Source organism: Emys orbicularis, chromosome 7, assembly GCF_028017835.1.
Source record: "Emys orbicularis isolate rEmyOrb1 chromosome 7, rEmyOrb1.hap1, whole genome shotgun sequence".
NCBI lineage: Eukaryota > Metazoa > Chordata > Testudines > Emydidae > Emys > Emys orbicularis.
The window spans coordinates 90,653,928-90,674,931 of NC_088689.1; the positions used below are offsets into that span (position 1 = coordinate 90,653,928).

A 21,004-nucleotide genomic window follows, 5' to 3' on the forward strand; every position below is an offset into this window, starting at 1 on the left:
TGAGAGGTCAGCGGCTAATGCACTTTATCCTTGCTATGCTTTCACGTTGAGGGGCCCAGGATGTTGGCAGATGTCAGGTGGTGATGGAATTTGGTTTTCAGTACTTTGCAAAGGAACGGTGGGTTCGAGAGACTAACTGCTTCAGTGCTGGGTTTTTAAAAGTATCTTCAAAAATTATTAGATGAACGTTAAAGGATGTGTTAATAACAAGAAGGTGAAGAAAGAAGTGTAAATAACTAAATAGTAAGAGCTAATGGTGTTGCTTATTTGGTGATATCCAAAGCAAATCACTGCACACATTGAAACACAAACTAATCATTAGACCTTATAAAAATCAGAATAAATTAATCATTTATTCAAGTTCTAGTATATCTGAAATTTTAGTCAACTGAAATTCGTCAGTATTGACTAGCAGTTTGACTAGCAGATCCTAGTAACTCCAACCTTCTGGAGGTCAAGAAATCATAGCCTCATGGAAATTGGTGAAAAGAGTACTTTTTCTTCCAGAAGCATTAGCGAGAAAGAGAAGTGTTGTGATAGGTCCTAGCAAGGAAAATTTTTCTTTTAATCATTTTACATTTTTACCTCCTCTGAGGTTTTTGTTTTTTGTTTTTTTTGCTTAGTCAGGAAACATCAAAGCCTATTTATCTTGAAATACCTTTCTCCCCAGCCTCTCACTAGTCTCAAAATTCAGTTACAGAATTTTCAGTTACAGTTTGTCTTAGGCAAATGCCACCGGAAGAGTCAATATACTTCAGCTCCCTTTCTAGTCCTTATACTAAAGTTACATGATTTGTAGACAAGTGAAATGTCATTTCAATGCAGACGGGAATTGTTGGTTTCTTGAGAAAGGGACAGATGATTGCATCCTTCAGGAAGGTTGGAAGATTGCCTTCAGTGATGATTTTAGCCTAGTTGCTCTTTTCTGACTTTTAGTAAGTCTAGAGCAGGGGTAGGCAACCTATGGCACATGTGCCGAAGGCGGCACGCGAGCTGATTTTCAGTGGCACTCATACTGCCCAGGTCCTGGCCACCAGTCCGGGGGGCTCTGCATTTTAATTTAATTTTAAATTAAGCTTCTTAAACATTTTAAAAACCTTATTTACTTTACATACAACAATAGTTTAGTTATATATTATAGACTTATAGAAAGAGACCTTCTAAAAACGTTACAATGTATTACTGGCATGCGAAACCTTAAATCAGAGTGAATAAATGAAGACTTGGCACACCACTTCTGAAAGGTTGCCGATCCCTGGTCTAGAGGAACAATAATTGACTCTGGAAGGAGTGGCAGTACGCTGCTCAGAGCTTTCAATGCTTTTAGGTGTATGATACGCCTCAACTTTATCAAGAGTGGTGGGATAGTTATTGCTCCCCAATCTGGGATCATCTACCCCAGATAGTTTATCCAATATTTGAGAGCTTTTCACAAAGGTATACCCTGGGGTATGATGATTGTCTTTTATGGGATCCAAGTTACTGGCGGTTTTGCTATTTGGACCAGTTTTGTCATGATTTTTCTGCTGATTGAATGAGAAGGAAAGTTCTTCACATATCCTTCACAGAAGCTGTGTATTCCTCTAAAGAGTCTATGCAAGTGTGCAATGGACTTGGACTGTGTTTCATACCACTGACATTCTTCTGCTCTACCTTGGCCCTACATCTTATATAGTTCAGTTTCATTGACACCACATGATTATATTGTTCCATGACATCATCAGAACCATTGGCATTGCGGAATGACCTCTTTTTCTCTGGTTGCATTCTATTGGTTTATTGACCTAACACCTAAAAGGGTGAACTATTCTGGTTTAGCCATGATATAAATAAAGAGGCTTTTTCTCCAAGGTACCACTGTGTTCCATTTTAATGAGATCATGAAGAATAGATGGGAATTGCATGCCATACACCAGTTGTGAGACAGGACCAGATGCAGATTAGGAAGGGAAACAAATATAGTTCTGCTAGGCAATACAATGACCATCCTTGGAACTTATTTCCCTTTGTTTACAGCTTTAGAAGATTCCGTATGTCTGTGGTTAATTCTACAAGAGTCTCAAAATTCCAGTTCACAGATCATAGAGTTTAAGGCCGGAAGGGAGCACAAGTAATATTATTTTGTTTATTTTTAAATACTAATTTTTTCATTATAATTTTCCCCCGGTAAGGGTAGATGTTAGCAGATTTGTACCTGGACTGATAGACTTTCATAACCATTGTGAAAGTCTGAAACCTTGCTAAGATTTCAATACCTATTGAAATAAATGTAATTAAATTAAAAGTGCATTAAAATGCTTCCTTTTTTCTATAAACTGAGTAGTCACAAATAATTCCAGCTGAACGTAGGTATTTTTAACCATAGCACACTATGGAAAATGTATTAATGCTGTATTAACGATTAATCATTGAGTTCTCCTTCAGCATCTTTATTATGAAACATAATACATAAAAGTAGTATTATGAAACTGGATTAGTGTAAAATAAAAGGGATTAGGTTCATGTGGTGAAAAGGGAAACTTCCAGGTAGTCTAGACCCTGTTTGTTAATGAAATACAAACAAATGTAATTTCAGGGCTACAAAACTGACTGTGAACAGAAATATATATATATATTTTTATAAAGAGAGAAATTCCAATGAAAATATATATATTTTTTTCATTTACATTTTACCCTGATGTTTTGGAAACCCAAACACTGCAGCAGTATTTAAGTGCAGTGTATTCCCAACATTTGCAAGCAGAGCTCCCGATCAGGACAATTAAACCAGTCATGCCCCCTACAATTCCAACATGTGTTGCTAAGGGCCTTTCTCTTTAATTTATATAGCTTCTGCTTCCCTCCCCTTTGGGAAACACAGGTGTAAGATCTTCATATTATGACAGTTGTCTTTTTTCACAGATTCATGATTCCAAAGCCAGAAGGGACCATTGTGATCATCTAATCTAACCTCTTGTATAACACAGGCCATAGAACTTCCCCAAAATAATTCCTAGAGCATATCCTTTAGGGAAAAAAAAACATCCAATCTTGATTTTAAAAATTGCCAGTGATGGGGAATACACCATGAGCTTTGGTAAATTATTCCAATGGTTAATTACTCTCACTGTTAAAAATGTATCTTATTTCCAGTGTGAATTTGTCTAACTTCAAGTTCCTTGTGTTATACCTTTCTTTGCTAGATTGAAGAGCCCATTTTCAAATATTTGTTCCCCATGTAGGTACTTTAAGACTGTGATCAAGTCACCCCTTAATCTTCTCTTTGTTAAACTTGCTAAATTTTGTTCCTTGAATCTTTCACTATAAGGCATCTTTTCTAATCCTTTAATCATTCTTGTGGCTCTTCTCTGAACCCTCTCCAGTTTTTCAACATCCTTCTTGAATTGTGGACACCAGAACTAGAAACAGTTTTCTGACAGAGGCCACGGCAGTGCCAAATACAGAAGTAAAATAACCTCTCTATTACTTGAGAATCCTCTATTCATGCATCCAAGGATCGCATTAGCCCAATTGGCCACAGCATCACACTGGAAGTTCACTTTCTGTGCTTTGATGGGCAGTGACACAGTTAATAATGTTTACATATAAAATACCATTATATGCATTTGACTTAGCTCTCATTGAAATGGACTGGACATTTCACATCCCAGTTATTGTTTCAGGCTCTCTGCAAACTCAGGTATAATTCTCTTCATGTTTTGAATATTTAATTACAGTAACGAGACACTTATTTTTATTTAAATGAAAGAACAGCAACTGAGAGAGGAGTTCAGCCCTCCCTTACCTGTCAGCCCCCAGCTAGTCCTTTATGGATGTGCCCTGCATTTTGAGAAACACTACACTAGAGTATGACAAAAGAAACATAATCAACTATAAAAAAAACTAATGAAACTTTGTATTTATTAATTTATGGTAGCATCCATGATGGGTCAGTCACCTTCCATCACATTAAGATGACAGAAATGAAAACAGAGACCAAGGAAATGGGAACAAATAATAGGGATTACTTATGCAAGCCAACTAGAAGCACTGCAGGAGAATGGCAGAAGTGGGTCTCTGAGGGGGATTTAAACTGACTCATCTAGTTTCACCATCCAAGCTGGTTTAAGTGGAAAGGTTAAAGTAAAATCAGTTAAAATAAAAGCTAGTTTTAATAATCTGAGAAGTTGTTAACACAAATAAAGACTTTGCATCTGATTCTTCTTACATTTAAATTGGTGATAAAACTCCCATTCTTTAATGGGAGGAGGAGAAAACACTAGTTTTGAAATACAGTCTATGGATGTTGGGTAAAATTGTCAAAAGTGCTTCCATCTCATTGAAAATCAATGGACTCAATGCCTCGGTGTGTAAGTGTTTTTTTGAAAAGGAGAGTTAGACTCCTAAGTCACTCAAATGCTTCTGTAAATGTTACCCTTTATCTGGACAGTGTCCTCCTTCATTTGGTCATTTAGGGGAATGGTTATTTTTGTATAGTTAGGCACCAGGCTATTATATCTCCTTTGGGTTCATTCAGTGTCTGATCTAGCACAATACGCCTCAGTGTGACGGAATTCCTATTTGCAGTCTGTAATAAAACATTGTCTTAAATGATATCTCAATGATTAATAACAACAATAAGCCTTATTAGTGAATTAGTATCACCTTTAATATTAAAGATATAGCATATTCATAGAGTCATAGACTTCAAGGTCAGAAGGGACCATCATGACCGTCTAATCTGACCTCCTGCACAATGTAAACCACAGAATCTCATCCACCCACTCCTGTATCAAACCCCTAACCTATGTCTGAGCTATTGAAGTCCTCAAATCATGGTTTAAAGACTTCAAGGTGCAGCAAATCCTCTAGCAAGTGACCTGTGCCCCACGCTGCAGAGGAAGGTGAAAAACCCCCAGGGTCTCCGCCAATCTGCCCTGGAGGAAAATTCCTTCCCGACCCCAAATATGGCAGTCAGCTAAACCCTGAGCATGTGGGCAAGAATCACCAGCCAGACACCCAGGAAAGAATTCTCTGTAGTAACTCAGATCCCACCCCATCGACCATCCCATCACAGGCCATTGTGCATATTTACTGCTAATAATCAAAGATCAATTAATTGCCAAAATTAGGCTATCCCATCATACCAACCCCTCCATAAACTTATCAAGCTTAGTCTTGAAGCCAGATATGTCTTTTGTCCCCACTGCTCCCCTTGGAAGGCTGTTCCAGAACTTCGCTCCTCTGATGGTTAGAAACCTTTGTCTAATTTCAAGTCTAAACTTCCCGATGGCCAGTTTATATCCATTTGTTCTTGTGTCCACATTGGTAGTGAGCTTAAATAATTCCTCTCCCTCCCTGGTATTTATCCCTCTGATATATTTATAGAGAGCAATCATATCTCGCCTCAGCCTTCTTTTGGTTAGACTAAACAAGCCAAGCTCTTTGAGTCTTCTTTCATGAGACAGGTTTTCCATTCCTCGAATCATCCTAGTAGCCCTTCTCTGTACCTGTTCCAGTTTGAATTCATCCTTCTTAAACATGGGAGACCAGAACTGCACACAGTATTCCAGATGAGGTCTCACCAGTGCCATGTATAAAGGTACTAACACCTCCTTATCTCTACTGGAAATACCTCACCTGATGCATCCCAAGACCGCATTAGCTTTTTTCACGGCCATATCACTTTGGCGGCTCATAGTCATCCTGTGATCAACCAATACTCCGAGGTCCTTCTCCTCCTCTGTTACTTCCAACTGATGAGTCCCCACCTTATAACAAAAATTCTTGTTATTAATCCCTAAATGCATGACCTTGCACTTTTCACTATTAAATTTCATCCTATTACTATTACTCCAGTTTACAAGGTCATCCAGATCTTCCTGTATGATATCCCCGTCCTTCTCTTTATCTACAAACTTTATTAGCAGACTCCCACTTTTTGTGCCAAGGTCAGTAATAAAAAGATTAAATAAGATTGGTCCGAAAACCGATCCCTAAGGAACTCCACTAGTAACCTCCCTCCAGCCTGACAGTTCACCTTTCAGTATGACTCGTTGTAGTCTCCCCTTTAACCAATTCCTTATCCACCTTTCAATTTTCATATCACCGTCTTTTCCAATTTAACTAATAATTCCCCATGTGGAACCGTATCAAATGCCTTACTGAAATCGAGGTAAATTAGATCCACTGTGTTTCCTTTGTCTAAGAAATCTGTTACCTTCTCAAAGAAGGAGATCATGTTGGTTTGGCACGATCTACCTTGTATCTATGTTGTATTTTGTCCCAGTTACTATTGACCTCAATGTCCTTAACGTCTTTTTCTGTCAAAATTTTTTCCAAGACCTTGCATACTACAGATGTCAAACTAAAAGGCTTGTAGTTACTCGGATCACTTTTTTTCCCTTTCTTAAAAATAGGAACTATGTTAGCAATTCTCCAGTCATATGGTACAACCCCTGAGTTTACAGATTCATTAAAAACGTCTTGCTAATGGGCTTGCAATTTCATGTGCCAGTTCCTTTAATATTCTTGGATGAAAATTATCTGGGCCCCCCGATTTAGTCCCATTAAGCTGTTCAAGTTTGGCTTCTACCTAGGATGTGGTAATATCTACCTCCATATCCTCATTCCCATTTGTCATCCTGCTATTATCCCTAAGCTCCTCATTAAAGACTGAGGCAAAGTATTTGTTTAGATCAGGGGTAGGCAACCTTTCAGAAGTGGTGTGCCGAGTCTTCATTTATTCACTCTAATTTAAGGTTTCGCGTGCCGGTAATACATTTTAACGTTTTTAGAAGGTCTCTTTCTATAATTCTATATTATATAACTAAACTATTGTATGTAAAGTAAACAAGGTTTTCAAAATGTTTAAGAAGCGTCATTTAAAATTAAATTAAAATGCTGATTTTATGCCACCAGCCTGCTCAGCTCACTGCCAGCCTGGGGTTCTGTTCACCTAGTCCAGCAGCGGGCTGAGCAGGGCCTATGGCCGGGACCCTAGACCTCGGGGGGGGGGGGGAGGGTTCAGGGGTCAGGGCAGAGGGCTGGGGGAGGGGGTTCAGGGCAGAAGGCTGGGGTGGGGGGGGGGTTCAGGGATCAGGGCAGAGGACTGGGTTGTGTGGGGGGTGCAGGGCAGAAGGCTGGGTGGGGGGGGGTTCAAGGGTCAGGGCAGAGGGCTGGGGGTGTGTGGGGGGTGCAGGGCAGAAGGCCAGATGTGTGTTGGGGTGGGGGGGGGGTTCAGGGCAGAGGGCTGGGGTGTGGGGGGGTGCAGGGCAAAAGGCTGGGGTGCTCGGCTTGTGGGGGTGCTCCCAGCCCCCTGCCCTGAGCAGCTCACAGCAGGGGGCTGGAAGGGATATGCCCTGTTCCACCCCCTTCCCCCAGGCTCCATCCCTACCTCTCTCTGCATCCTCTACGGAGCTGTGTGCACGCTGCCACTCTTCCCCCTCCCCCTCGCTAGGGCCATCAGCTGATTGGCGCAGGGACGGAGAGGAGGAGGGCAGGAAAGCACCATGCTCGGGGAAGAAGCCGGGGAGGGGGGAAGCTTGGCTGCTGCAGAACCAAGCTTCTGCCTCCTGCCCCCGCAGGGGAGAGCAGTGGGCGGGGAGGCTGAGTGGGGCTGGGGGCCGGGACTGCGGCAGGGAGTTGCGTGCCACTCAAAATCGGCTCACGTGCCGTGTTTGGCACTCGTGCCGTAGGTTGCCGACCCCTGGTTTAGATATTGGGCCATGCCTAAATTATCCTTAACCTCCACTCCATCCTCAGTGTTTAGCAGTCCCACTTCTTCTTTCTTTGTTTTCTTCTTATTTATATGGCTATAGAACCTTTTACTATTGGTTTTAATTCCCTATGCAAGGTCCAACTCTACATGGCTTTTGGCCTTTCTCACTTTTCCCCTACATGTTCTGACCTCAATAAGGTAGCTTTTCTTGCTAATCACTCCCATGTTCCACTCCTTGTAGGCTTTCTGCTTTTTCTTAATCACCTCTCTGAGATGCTTGCTCATCCAGCTTGGTCTACAACTCCTGCCTATGAATTTTCTCCCCTTTCTTGGGATGCAGGCTTCTGATAGTTTCTGCAACTTTGACTTGAAGTAATTCCAGGCCTCCTCCACCTTTAGATCCACAAGTTCTTCAGTCCAATCCACTTCTCTAACTAATTTCCTTAATTTTTTTAAGTTAGCCCTTTCTATTTTTGTTTATCCTTCCATTTAGTTTGAACTGAATTAACTCATGATCGCTTGAACCAAGGTTGTCCCCTACAACCATTTCTTCTATGAGGTCTTCACTACTCACCAAAACCAAATCTGAAATGGCATCTCCTCTTCTTGGTTCAGCAACTACTTGGTGAAGGAATCCATCAGCTATCGCATCCAGGAAAATATGTCCTCCAGTCTATAGCTGAGAAGTTAGTCTCCCATGATCACACAATTCTCATTAGTATTTACTTCATTAAAAACATTAAAGAGGTCTCTATCCATATCCAAATCAGATCCCGGTGGTCTATAGCACACCCCAACCACTATCCCAGGGGAGGCTCTAAGATTTCTTCCCCAATGTGATTTTTGCCCAGACAGACTCAGTCTTATCCATTCCATCCCTTCTTATTTCTTTACAGTCCACCTCATCATTGATATACAATGCTACTCCACTACCTCTGCCTTTATTTCTGTCTTTCCTAAACAGCACATACCCTTCAGTACCTGTACTCCAGTCATGACTACTATTCCACCTTGTTTCTGTTATCCTTATAATATCTGGTTTCACTTCCTGTACCAATAACTCTAGCTTCTCAATTTTGTTACCTACGCTTGCATTGGTGTACAAACATCTTAATTTTTGCTGTTTGGCTTCGCTCACATTCTTTACCCGATTAGGCACTGACATTTTACCACCAGTATCACATATTAGACTGGTATCTACACTACCCTTCCTCCTTATGTGCATTCTCCTACCCACAGTTGTATCCTTTCTTACTTCGTTTTCTTCCCTCACAATGTTAAAATCTGGCGTGGAGATTACCTGGACATGTCCCCCAAATTCCTAGTTTAAAGCTCTCTTAATCAGTTGTGCCAGCCTCTATCCTAAAAGTCTATTTCCCTCCCTACTCAGGTGAAGTCCATCCCGAGAGAACAGTCCTCTGTCCATGAATGCCTCCCAGTGGCCATACATCCCAAAGCCCTCCTTATAGCACCACTGCCTGAGCCATCTGTTGATTATCATAATCTTGTCACACCTTTGTTGCCCTGCTCTAGAAATGGGCAGAATCCCACTGAAGATCACCTGAGCCTCGATTTCCTTAAGCCTCTTTCCCAGCCTGGCATAGTCTCCCTTGATACGTTCCAGCGAGAATCTAGCCGTATCATTTCTTCCCACATGAAGCTCAATCAGTGGATTCTTTCCCGCTCCTGTTAGGATCCTCTTTAGCCTGAGGTCCACATTCCATATTTTAGCACCCGGCAGACAGCACATCCTTCTGTTCTCTGGATCAGCTCTGGTTACAGGCCTGTCTATTCGTTTTAATAAGGAGTCCCCAATCATGTAGACCTGCCTTTACCTGGTGATGGTGCGATTCTCTGGTCTATCCCCTGTTCCCTCTGGCTGCAAGTCCTCTCGATTCCTATTCACCCTTGCAATCCTCTGCAACCCATCCTGTATCCTCCTGGGGCTCATATTTGGTGTTGTTATCTCCATTGACTCTTTCCCTCTTCCTATAGAACTAGCTGCTCTTCTCTTCTTCCTTGCCCTCCCACCTTCAGTGACCGCCTGCTGTGCCCCTTCTTCATTTTCCAACTCCACAAACCTGTTCCTTAGCTCTATTTCTCCTTCACTAGCCCGTCTTTTCCTCTGCCTTGTTCTCTTAGTCACATGCTTCCACTGTCCACTTTCCTCACCCAGCAGTCTCCCCTCAGAGTTCTTTGGTCCTGCTTCCATCTGCAAGTCTGAGCTTTTCCCTTCAGCCTCTTCATGTCTTTGCTCCATCATCTTTTCGAACCCCCTTCTAAACTCAACCAGAGTTTCCACCTGCATCTCCAATCCTCGGATCTTTTCTTCCGTCAGCTCTATCAGGCGGCACTTCATGCAGACAAAACTCTTTTCAGGTACCCCCTCCAGAATCATGTACGTGCCGCAGCTTGCACATCCAGTCATCTTCATTGTGTCTTCCACTGCTTGGGTCACTACCACTGCTGCCTCTGTATCTGTCATAGCCTTCCCACCTAAATCCTGTTAGTCTGGGAAACACAAACCAAACCAAACCAAACCACCACCATCCACAGCAAAACAAACCCCCAACGAGCACCACAACACTGCCAGAACACCCCACATTCCCTTCACTAGCCTGTGTTTTCCTCTGCCTGGTTCTCCTAGTCTTCCCCCCCAAACTCCCCTCCAACAGAACTCCCACTCAAACTCCCCTGTTTACAGCTCTGTTTGCTGGCTCTGGTGCCGCTGCAGCTGTCTGTGATTAATAGCAATAATAAGCCTTATTTGTGAATTAGTATCACCTTTAATATTAAAGATATAGCATATTGTTCTGTATTACAGAAAGATCTTGATGTTCAATATAACAAAATTTGAAAAGTTTGCTTTATATACAATAAACATAGCATACACACGTGGTTCAATTAACTAGTAATTATTAGATCCTATAATCTAAGAGATTTAACTCTGTGACTTTGCTTAAATAGCAATGCAGGCCTTAATTATAGCATTTTTTTCAGCATGTGTATCAAAGGCAATAAACAAAACTAATCATATACTCCAAATTAAATTTGGAAATGAAACTTAGTGTAATGATGATCTTATGACTAAAGTATAGTGTTTCTTGTGTGACCTCCGGCAAGTAATTTAATATAACTCCCTCAGTCTCCCCATCTCTAGAGTGTGGAAAATACTTTCCTATTTCATCAGGGTGAGATGAGACTGAATTCATTCATGTTCTAAAACATTTTAAGGTCCTTGGAAGGAAGTAACTAGAGAAATACGAACCATTATTATTACTTGTACTTCTAGTATACTAAAATATATTACTTCAGAATTTTTTTATTTAGTTGATATTGCTTTATTCGTCACTTCGGTACTTGGCAAAGCTGAATATGTCTCAGGAAAATCCTAATATAGCTCCAGAAAATAGCAGTCATCACTGCTGTTTTGGTCTGTAGGCTAAACTTCCCTAGAGACATCCCAAAAAAAACAGATGTGCCAATGAAGGCTTGGATTTAGGAAAGCACGTATGTCTGTCTTAAGTTGTTGCTTAAGTCTGTCCTCATTCAGCAAGGCACTTAAACACATACTCAAGTCCCATTACAGTTAATGGGGCCTCAGTGGATTGGAGCCTCAATGGATTCTATTGGGAAACCAGATTTCAAATAGTAGAAAGCTTCATCTTTCACAAGGAAGCACATAATGGGCTGATCCTATTCCTATTGAAACTTATGAGAGTTTTGCCAATGACTTTATTGGGTGCCGGATCAGTCCCCATATGATCCTTCGTAATGATGGCAGGAGTCACTTACATGGCTTACTACGTTGTTTTCCCTGGGAACTAAATCTGTATTCTCCATGGGGGCCCATGACACGTCAGCCAGATATTTTGCTTCAGAATGGAGCCTCTTATTCTGAAGGTGAATATTCTATGTATTGTCGATATATTTTGCAGGTATTATTGACAGCACGCAGGTGGAGCAGAGGCAGGTTGTTGCAGTGACTGGTGATGGAACCAATGATGGACCGGCACTTAAAAAAGCCGATGTTGGCTTTGCAATGGTATGACCCTGAACATAGACAATTGTCACTTTATTTGCATCATAGATTTGCTTAAAGGGAGTTTTTCTGTTTATATAACACATGAAGTGAAATGGTCCAGTGATTGTTCATTTAGTGAAGCGAGAAGCATGTGGAAAAGTTTCCGTTTTCTGGAAATGGCTGTAATCAGTACGTCAGCAGTTTTAATGCAGTTTCAGAATCCACTATTACACATTGTGATAAACAGAGGAGTTTCGCTTGGCTGATTTTTGGAAGAATCTTCTCAAAATAAATATTGAAAATATGCAGAATGTGGATGCCAGTAGAGGAAAGTGCATTCAATGTTCTGCGTGATAGCAAGGTGGAGCAGGAAGAACACTCTCCAATTTAATAGGACATTATTTTGACTTGGTAAAAATCCACCCCCAAATACAATTTACTAGTCCCCCAACATTTTGTGGCACTACTGCAACAGCATCTGAAAACATAAGAAATTGACGGCATAATAGATGCTGAATTCAATTTGAGCTGTGCAATTCCAATTTGTACTGGCAATTCTATATATGCATATTTTAAAAAAACCATCAGAACTCCAGTGACACATGGATGTTCGCTTCCTTATTCAGCATCAGTTGCTATCATAAAATACTCAAATAGCTCATCACAAAGTGTTCCCTTGCTCTCTATCGGCATACACCTCCAAACCTATTATCCAACATGTCCAAGACACTGCATGTACTCACCAAATATTATTATTTCATTCTGTGGTCAAAGCATAAATGTGCAGTGGGAAGGGATGTCCAAAGATCTATTTTCTAACTACTGCTTTTTCTTTCCCATAACTAATTTTTATCATAATTTTCTGCACATTTTTTCCAGGGTATTGCGGGTACTGATGTTGCAAAGGAAGCCTCAGATATTATCTTGACGGATGATAATTTCAGTAGCATTGTGAAGGCTGTAATGTGGGGCCGTAATGTCTATGATAGCATCTCCAAGTTCCTACAGTTCCAACTTACTGTTAACGTTGTGGCTGTGATTGTGGCTTTCACTGGGGCATGTATTACACAGGTAAGCTGAGTCGCAGAGATGACATGAAGCAGGGATACTGGACTGCTTGATAATCCAAAGAGCCAAATACTCAATTTCAACAGATGCTTTCAACTGGTCACCATTGTATTCTTAATTTCTACAGTATTGTTAGCATGCATTTTTTTCTGGGTAATAAGTTTGGGAATCATTAGTTACATGTCAGAGTTACATCTGGAATCATGCATTTTATCAGTCATACAGATATTCCCAGAAGTATTACTTTTGATTGGACTGCGATTGCTGGAACATTCAAGATGGCAGCACTGTCATTTAGAAGTAATCCAGACAGGGAAACTTTCAACTAAAAATAAAGGAAACATTTTGGTGCTTTGTATTTTCTGATTCAAATAACTAAAAACAAAAAAAATCAGACACAGAAATGTCTTTCTGACTAATTTTTTCCCCAGAATAATCTGTTCTAATTGCTAATATCACTATTCTCATTTACATCTTATTTTAGCAACCTTGTTGAACCTTATCCGTTGTGAGAAATGGGGCAAAAATCAACAGCTTTGTGCTATTCAGCAATAGGGTGACCAGACAGCAAGTGTGAAAAATCGGGATGGGGGTGAGGGTTAAGAGGTGCCTATATAAGACAAAACCCCAAATATTGGGACTGTCCCTATGACATCGGGACATCTGGTCACCCTATTCAGCAAAGTACTTGTCACTTGCTCAGATACCCTGCCTAACTTTTTTACTCACCCTTTAAAAGGACCAAGACATCTGATGTGTTTTAAATGTTTGTTTTCTGTGCCTCTCCTCCTCCTCCTCACAGCAAAGATCTACATATTCATAGGTGTGTTAATGGCTGTGTTTGGAAGATCTCTAAGCATAAATCAGGTTTCAAAGCCTGGGCTCTAGCCCAAGTGGGAATGAGTCAGTTGACCATGCTGCGGGTTCTGGTTTTTTTGCCACGTAGATGTACCCTAAGATGCAGCCCTAGCCACAACTAACATGCAAGGCTACGTATGTACCTATCTCACCAAACACACACAAAAAAGCCAAACCAAAGTGAACGCTGCTTCACTTCAACATCACCACTTTTTCATAAGCATACCTCCTTTTGATTGTCTCATTTTGTTCAGCGAGGGGCAGGGGAGTGTGTATAACTAGTGGAGCATGCGGGTTTTCTTCCTCCAATATTAAAAAGCAAAGGACATTGCTGCAGCCTTTACACCACATTCCTAAAATAACAATGCTCAAGAGCGGCATATACTGGAGAGGGGTGCTGTTACAAACACCTAAGCTGGATAGAAGAAATGCACACCTGTGAGAACGTCGCAGCTCCCCTTACTGTCCATTACACAAATGTACATGTCTGTCACTACAGGTAAATTCCATCTCTGACACACACACCTATGAGCAAAGCAATGAATAAGTCATTAGCTACACTTCAGGAGTACGCTTACATTGCAGTCATGGAATCGTTATGTGAAACTTGAGACCTCGTCTCTCCATTAAGCCGAGAGGTTAAGCTCCTTTCAACTTATTCTTCTGAATTCTCGGGTCTCAGTTGTACTTGGCAAGGTGTGGAAAGGTCTCAAGTCGTCCCCACTGGCCCTGGTGAGCACCTTCACAGGGACTGGACACAACTGTGTTCATTTGGCTCCTCTGGGCACAAGGACTGTGTGATCATAGGGCCATTCACCAGAGGAAGCAGGAATGACTTTAAAGAAGCCAGTGGAAATTACCTTAGGTGAAATGCCTGTTGTATCCTGTCAAAGGGAAGCAAAGTAGCAACAGTCTCCTTGCTCTCCTGCTAAATGCTGGTGCACCTTCATATTCATCCCTACTTTGGGTATGCCTTATAGGCACAATTGACCCTATGGACGGGTGGGAGGAAGGGAAATATTGTGGATGGGGAGGAGGCAGAGGTTAGGTGACGGCCTTTTCCCTTCAGGAATATTTCAAAGCATATTGAGAGAATATTTAGCATTAAGGGATAATGGCTAGTACCTAAAGAGAAGAGGAAAATACAAACATTATAGAAAACAAATGATTATAGCATCATGTTGCTGATGCTGTGGTTGAAGTTGAGGTGGCCATTTCCTTTTAAATCCCTGTTTTCAGTCATTCGGTCATTACTTCCCCTCCTTCCCCAAAACAGTTCTTGTAGGATTAAATTTCTCATGCTTGGTCTCCAGCAATTTTCAATTACTTTGTGAGCTTGAAAGAAAATGTAACCCACTTCTTAAATAATGTTGTTCCTTTTTGTGCTTGGATAACTCAAACATAATTGTGTGGGTAGTTAATTTGTTGTGTTTGAAAATAGATTTTTTTTCAAATAAACCAATGACTAATGTTTGAAAATTGTGCACAGAGCATACTCTGTGATTGTTTTTTCCCCCACTACCAGTCCAAGAACTCTGTTCAACTTCCATTGAAGACATTGGGAGAGTTTTTGTTGGCTTCCAACAGGAATTGAACCAGGCCCTAAAAATACATAATGAAGAACAGTTTTGCCCAAGTGATCTGTAACTAAAATCTTCCCTGCTCCTTCATACTCATTTCCCACAGTTATATACTTTTGAATGTGCAACCATTCTGTTAAAAATAAACTCATCTCCCAAGGTTAATACATTTTTATCAAAATAAATCCATATGAAATTGTTTAGTTCTACAATAAAATAGCAAACCCCAAGAGAGAGAAATTAAAAACATAGATTAGAAATTGTTGCAAATATACTGCAGTTGATTTGAGATGTGGCCATGTTTACACTTAACTTCCTGATTCCTGACAATCTGAAGCAGCTTTTATTTCCATCTCATGCAACAAGGAACTTGCCTGAAGAAGCTACATTATTATGTTGACTTTCAGACTCAAAGTTTCTATTCTGTGAAAGAGCATTATGTGTGTTTGCCTCTTATAACTGAAATATTACCAAAAATTGCGTTAGGGAACATACTGTACCCTCTGGTTGTTATAAAAATAGCTCTGATACAAAATGTATGACCGTATTGAAAAATCTTAAGTACAGTAGCCAGGTTGCACATTTATAGGTACAACTAAAACTTTACACTAGTCTTAAAATATTAATTTGACTGAAATATTTAAATTCTTATTAACAGATAAAGATAACTAAAAACCATTGTTTTCAAAACACAAGCATAGCTTTCAGTGACCTTGACAAGGGCTTGCCTATACAGCAAACATTTCCTACACATTTTACTCTGTTTTACACAGATATTTTGTCCCTGCTGTACATACAGAATATAATTGTATTTTTAGGTTAACATTCGGGTTTATGGTAATAAGTTACTTTCCATAATATTTCATCTGATCTAGAATGAGAAAACTGATAATTAGACACTGGTGTCTCTTTTGCACTATTTTTCTCTCTCATAACATTCCCTGCAATTCAGCACTTCCACACAAGATGACAAATGTCGATGTCTGAGTATGAAAGATTTTGGTTTTGATTTAACTCAGGGCTTTTGGCATTTCTGTTTAAAGAAGGCATAGACAAGATGAATCCCCATATTAATTAATTTTCTATCATTCAGCATGTAGCCTGCAGCCATATGGCTTTGGGCTTATTAGATCCAATAAATGACCCATAAGCATTGATCCGGCAATTGCATCTGCACTGCACAGGTAGTAGACTCTTATCCCCATGGAGTCCCAGTGAAGTCAATGGGGCTACAAATTGATACAAAGGTCCAACTGCAGGATATGGACAGCAATTAAATGAGACTTTATAGGAGCATTGAGGTGCTGCAGGAGATGATGCATAATAGATAGCATTCTTCTCTTGAATACGAAACAAATGCCTTGGTAAGTCAGAAAAGAAAACTCTAGTGCCAAAAGAGTCTTTCAGATGATGCAAAATGGAGGTCCTGACCACTTGCCATCATTACAAGCGTTCCCCCACTTTTCAATCAAGCTACCAAAATAATCTCTTCATTGGCTCAGCCACACCCCTCCTGGGGGCTGGATTTATTAACGTAACAAAATATTTCCCAAATTTAAGTTCTCAAATCTTCAGCAGGTCTGTACTCCTCATCTTTTCCCACTGGGGGTGTGTCTGCCTGGGGCGTTTTCCCTGAAGACTCACTCCCAGCAGCCATTCCCTGCCTTGGCCTCTGCTGAAGTCTCTCATTCTAACTTCACTCTGATTTTCTCCTTCCCTTGCTCCCCTCTCTGCAGCTTCCTGTTGCTCTTTATGGAGGAATCAGATTCTCTGTATCTCACTGGTTCTGGTAATTAAACCCCAAACCCCATCCCAAGAGTGGCAGGCAAGACTAATTGGATGGGGATAGCTGTCTTGAGGTCTCTGGTCCGTATAGGGCATGCCACTCTATTACATCTCCCTTTCAAGTTTGTTTATTCCTTGCCTCATTCACTGCGCACTGTCCAGCCTGCGCTTTAAGTGTGGTTGGCATCTGGACGCACCGTGGCTAATTTACTACACACCATCCTTTCTGCGCATCCAGATCTACTTTGTTAAACCGATGTAAATTAAGACTAAAGCTACTGATTTCAGTAAATTAATGAGGTCCAGACTCATAGGTCCTCATCTCATTCTCCGGACACCAGGTGTAGAGGCCTTGGCTCATTCAGTGTACAGCTTTCTCAGTGAGCAAGAGATTCTTGTGAAGCCCTGCCTGAAACACTATGAACTGTTGTGCACTGAACGAGACAGGCAGAGCCAGCTCCAAGTTTTTTGCCACCCCAAGCAAAAAAAAGTCCCGCGCCCCCTGGCCCCGCCTCAACTCCGCCCCTTCCCCTCCCCATTCCAACCCCTTCCCCAAATCCCTGGCCCCGCCTCCTCCCCTGGGCGCGCCGCATTTCCCCTCCTACCCCTCCCTCCCGTCCCAGGCAAGCGATGGCGGGCTCGGGGGAGCAGGCGGCAATGGAGTGGAGGTGAGCTGGGGGGGGGGGGAGCGGTTCCTCTGCCACCCCGGGTTACTTCATGTGGCCCTTCCCGCACCCCCCACCGCCGCAGCTCACCTCCGCTCCGCCCGCTCCCCTGAGCGCGCCGCCACTGCTCCGCTTCTCCCCCCTCCCTCCCAGGCTTGCCGCAAAACAGCTGGTTCACGCGGCAAGCCTGGGAGGGAGGGGGCAGAAGCGGAGTGGCGTTGCACTCGGGGGAGCAGGCGGCAGTGGAGTGGAGGTGAGCTGGGGGGAGAGAGAGCGATTCCTTTCCCCCCCCCCCCAGGGTTACTTCCTGCTGCCCTCCCCGCGCACCCCACTGCCGCAGCTCACCTCCACTCAGGGCCGGCTCCCGGCTTTTCGCACCCCAAGGTGGGGGGGGGGGGAGGAGCTGGAGTGCCGCCCCTTGTTAAGTGCTGCCCCAAGCACATGCTTGGAGTGCTGGTGCCTAGAGCCGGCCCTGGAGACAGGACTCCATACTCTCATTTATCCCATGGAATTCCATACATCCCTTCCAAGACCCAAAATTTCATGCAACTTACTTACCTAGGCAAATACAGTGGCAAGAAAACACTGGGACATTATTTTTTTTAATTATTAAAAAAAATCTGTTCATGCACAAAATAATCTTTAAATACACCTCAGGCAAATCAAAACAGAATTTTACTGGAGCAACATAAGGCAAATGTCCAAGCTAAGGTGTATCTCTGTGCCAAATTCTAGTTCTACCTCAAATAGTTGAGGCTTTGTGGTTGTTTGTAAAAGGTTACATTTAAAAAAAAAAGGCAAAGGAGTATATTTTAAACACTTCATACTCAAAAATTAATGAGTTTTACTTGGATTTTAAAACAGAATTCATATTTTGGCAGAGACTTAGCCTTGAAAGTCTTAGCTGAAAAGGCTAAACATTTGGCAAAAATTAAAAGTACTTGAAAAAGCACTTTAGAAATGATGCACTATCTTAAGTACAGCTGTCACTATACACTTCAACACCTGAATAATGAGGATGAAAGATACTTCAGAAATTTATAAGGTATTACTTTGCATGTTACTTAGTATTGATACACTCTAGCGTTCTAAACAGCAGCATTTGACAAATCCTAACAATTTAGGAGTCTTCTGTGCTTTTGGTTAATAATACTGCACAGTAAATAAAATTAGACTGTACTGATCACCTGAAGGTTGGAAGTAAATATCAAGAAGTATGCAAGTAGAATTTAACGGACTGGGCAGCTTCTGTTAAACTTATATCTAATAGGACTAGCAGCAAAAATGTTTGTACCTAGAGAATGTTTCAAAAGTTTTGCAGAAAAGCCTCTTTAATGGGACAGTGGCTAATGTAGGCAAGTGTTTGTGTGTGCTGAGTGACAAATGGGAATTAAAAGGTAAGGATAAAAACACCTTTCTATCCCCTTACAGCTTGTCATCTTAACTCAAAAATAACAAGCTCTAAAATTTGTGAGGCTGTATGTGTCACAATAGATTTGTGGTTTATTGCCAGCCTCTTGTGATTTGTACTTTAAGTGTTTTCCAAGATAAAGTGTAAAATCATTTGATATGAGAGACTTTTACCTTTAGGCAAATAGTAACCTTTTCCAAGGTCAAATGGAAAAGAACTTGACAAGTAAGTGGTGATCTCAGGTGGATCGCAATGTGAACATCTTTCCTCCCAACAATCGTTGGAGGCTACATGATGATGTATTATTTTGAACTTCACCTACGAGATCAAAGGATTCTTTGGCCATTTAGTCAGTGGCCAGAGACTGCCAAAAGAACATTAAGCTTGAATGCCACTTACCTGTTCTAGTGCTGCATAGAGTCAGAACAAGACTAAAAACTATAATGGAAGACTAAACTCCATGTCTGATAGACATTTTCTTTAGTTTCCACTAACTAATCAGAAACCAGGTAGAGTTGCAGTGGAAATTTCATGACACTGGCTGCTCAAACTAACATGCATTAATGTTTGGACTTGGGCTTAGAACGAGGTTTTACACTTGATTGAGCTGTGCAGCACTGCAGATAATTGGTAATTATTAGAGGACTTTAGGAACTCAAGGTGATTGGCACAGTGAACTGGTGAGAACGTGTTGCTGCCCAAGCTGATGACGTCTGGTTACACTTGTGTGAAGATGGGTCAAAGAGAGGAACTGCCTGTAACATTATTCATAGGAATATCTGAGGCCTTGGCTATTGCCCACATGACTGTTTATTATGAATAATGTACAGATGTAATTTTTGTTGATGTGGGGATGAACACTTGAGGCAGCAATCCAGCTTCTAAAGTTATCTCCAAACAGAAAATGCTTGTGCAGCGCTCTTGTTAACCATACAAAATGTGAAAATAGGATGAGGCAAATTCTTCAGTAAAAACCTGATTGTGTTTCCCCCTTTCTATGTATATTAGGTACCTCAGCACTAGGAGTCTGTAAGCCATGATGGTGAAACCTTAGCATAAGGTCACCACTGCTTTGGGCCATTCCACGTTGGTAAAACCACAAAATCTGGGACCTAGTTAATCCTACTTATCCTTTGTTTAACTTTTCCCCCCCATCCCTACAAATACAGGCACTTCCTATTGCTGGAGCTGCATATCAGCTGGCTAAACTGATTTCTCCTCCTGATAAGCCCAGTTAATGCTGCCCATGGCCAGGAAGTCAAGAATCTTGACTAATCTTGGCTAATCCCTCTCTGCTCCCTAGCATGCCCAACTTGTGCCAAAGCAGTAGATTGCCTCCCCCCTCCCCTCCCCCACGCCTCGAGTAGGCCAAACCTCAACATTGTTTTTTAAATACAGTCTGCAACAAAATAATTTTTTAAATGCACGTTTATTTATTTGCAGGAAAATGAATGTATTGTGTCCCCAGTGAGATCAAGACTAATTTCAAGCCAACACAGAGACCAAAACATTTACAGTTTGTCTCCAAGTGCTGTTCTTAACAGCAATTGCTCCTTGGTATTGAAACTGATATAAAAGCTTGAGAAGGCTTCATTAAAAATAAACATTTACATCTCTCAAGAAAAGTGCAGGTTTCAAACAAGTGTTTTTAATGGTATTTATTTTGGTCTGTAAATTATTCTGACACTCCTTTGTCTCACCTATGCACTATGGTAAAAATATATGGCGCATAACAACAATACTGTGATCTTCAAACTTTCACGCTGTAAGTCAATGGTTCTCAAATTTTTGTATTGGTGACTCCTTTCACACAGCAAGCCTCTGAGTGCGACCCCCCTTATAAATTAAAAACACATTTTAAAATATTTAACACTATTATAAATGCTGGAGGTGAAGTGGTTTTGGGGTGGAGGC

At 41.4% G+C, this 21,004-nt stretch overlaps 1 protein-coding gene across 7 annotated transcripts in view; it reads left to right on the plus strand.

Annotated features, from left to right (window-relative positions):
* ATP2B2 (ATPase plasma membrane Ca2+ transporting 2) overlaps positions 1-21,004 on the plus strand; it is a 327,087-nt gene that overhangs the window by 268,672 nt on the left and 37,411 nt on the right. For all 7 annotated transcript variants that reach the window (XM_065408374.1, XM_065408373.1, XM_065408376.1 and 4 more), the window contains 2 exons: positions 11,638-11,744; positions 12,603-12,794. In XM_065408374.1, the coding sequence (XP_065264446.1) occupies positions 11,638-11,744; positions 12,603-12,794 (299 nt within the window). The remainder of the gene's footprint in view (positions 1-11,637; positions 11,745-12,602; positions 12,795-21,004) is intronic.